The following is a 1,542-nucleotide window of genomic DNA, read 5'->3' on the forward strand; positions in this document are numbered from 1 at the left end:
ATTACTCCCTCTATTACATAATAATATATAAGACGTTTTTTGACACTACACTTACATTGAAGTAGTTTCCTAACCGATCAAATGGCATATCTACTGTTTGTATAGATCCCGCGAAGAAGAAAGGATCGATGACTGTTGGCTGCTTCCAATGTATGCTTGATTGTGGCCTTTTTGAGCAAACTGGGTGATTTGTAACCTAAATTGAATATCCCCTTCGTCCGGAATTGCTTATTGCAAAAGGATAAAAATTGATGTATTTAGAACTAAAATACATCTAGATATATCCATTTCTTCGACAAGTAATCCCGGACGGAGCGAGTATGATGGTAGGAACTAAGAACTTTATTCAGATATATCGTTTTTGTCGCCATGGAAACATATTTCTGATATGACCATGATACCATTTATTCGCAGTATCTAACATACAATGGTGGAGGGGACGGGCTGGAAGCTGAACCGGGTACTTGACTCGTAGTTGAAGAAGACCTTCTGTTTAGGCCCAACCGGGCGGCCGGCGTAGAGGGTGCAGAGCTTGCCGTCGCCGTCCGGCTTGATGGCGGTGTCCGGGTAGACCTCGATGGAAGAGCCGAACCCCGCGCACGCCAGCTTCACGTTCTTCTGCGTGCAGCCGCAGTTGTTCACCAGTGTCACGTATTGCACTAGCCTTCCTCCCGGATCCGGGTAGTCCTTCGTGGTGACAACAAGATCTGAAGTTCTGCACCCCGCTGCACTGCCTGCTTAAACACACGATGAAAAACAAATTAAAGAGTGCCTTGCTAGTTCTTGGTGATTGCTTTGCTACGCTGAACAACGTACCTCTGTTGCTGATGCAGAATAACACACAGGCCACAAGGATCACGGCTGGCTTGATCTCCATGCTATTGTCTAGTACTAAGCCCCGATGTGCAAGCAGATACGCCGTCTTCAGATTGTGTTGTTTTATCACGCTAATGGCAAATGACGGGCTATTTATAGGCGAACGGGCCAAAGGAAGTTACTGTGCCAGCTGGATTTCGATTCTTTATTTGAGGCAACCATTCAATTCTCGATTCACCAGATAAGTGCAGATTTGATTGAGATAACGTATAACTCCCTCTGTACCCATTTATAAGGCAAAAAGTTTGGAAACTTTAATTCGTAACCTTTCCAAAGCTTCTTTTCAGGGTTTTTTTTGCAATTAATGTTGGAAACTCTGTAGAAGGTTCAAGTCCCATAACGTCCTTTTCTCTTTTTTCTTCACGGTTTTCCTTTTTTGTTTATTGTTTTATTTTTTTATTTTTTATTATAGACTGCTCTTGTAATTTTTTAAAATATACACAACTTCTTTAACCGTTAGTGTTTTACTAAAAATGTTCATAATTTTAAAAATATTCAGATTTTCAAAAAGTGTTTGCGTTTTATCATAAGTTTGGATATTTCAAAAGATGTTCGGGAATTTTAAAAATGTTCTAAATTTTCCAAGAAAACCAAAGTTCAAAAAAAATTGCTTCAAACAATCTCTTGTTCACTTTTAAAAAGTAATTCTTTTTCTGTTTTTTGAAA

General features: G+C 39.8%; 1 protein-coding gene across 1 annotated transcript; it reads right to left on the reverse strand.

Moving 5' to 3' along the window:
- Nucleotides 1-351: 351 nt before the first annotated feature.
- Nucleotides 352-922, reverse strand: LOC119328434. The gene is made up of 2 exons (XM_037601421.1): nt 817-922; nt 352-734 (listed from the first exon to the last, which is right to left on the reverse strand). The coding sequence occupies exons 1-2, from the start codon at nt 875-877 to the stop codon at nt 418-420; spliced, it is 378 nt and encodes a 125-aa protein (XP_037457318.1). The 5' UTR covers nt 878-922; the 3' UTR covers nt 352-417.
- Between the last annotated feature and the right edge of the window lie 620 nt (nt 923-1,542).

Source organism: Triticum dicoccoides, chromosome 7A (genome assembly GCF_002162155.2).
Source record: "Triticum dicoccoides isolate Atlit2015 ecotype Zavitan chromosome 7A, WEW_v2.0, whole genome shotgun sequence".
In the NCBI taxonomy this organism is placed as follows: Eukaryota; Viridiplantae; Streptophyta; class Magnoliopsida; order Poales; family Poaceae; genus Triticum; species Triticum dicoccoides.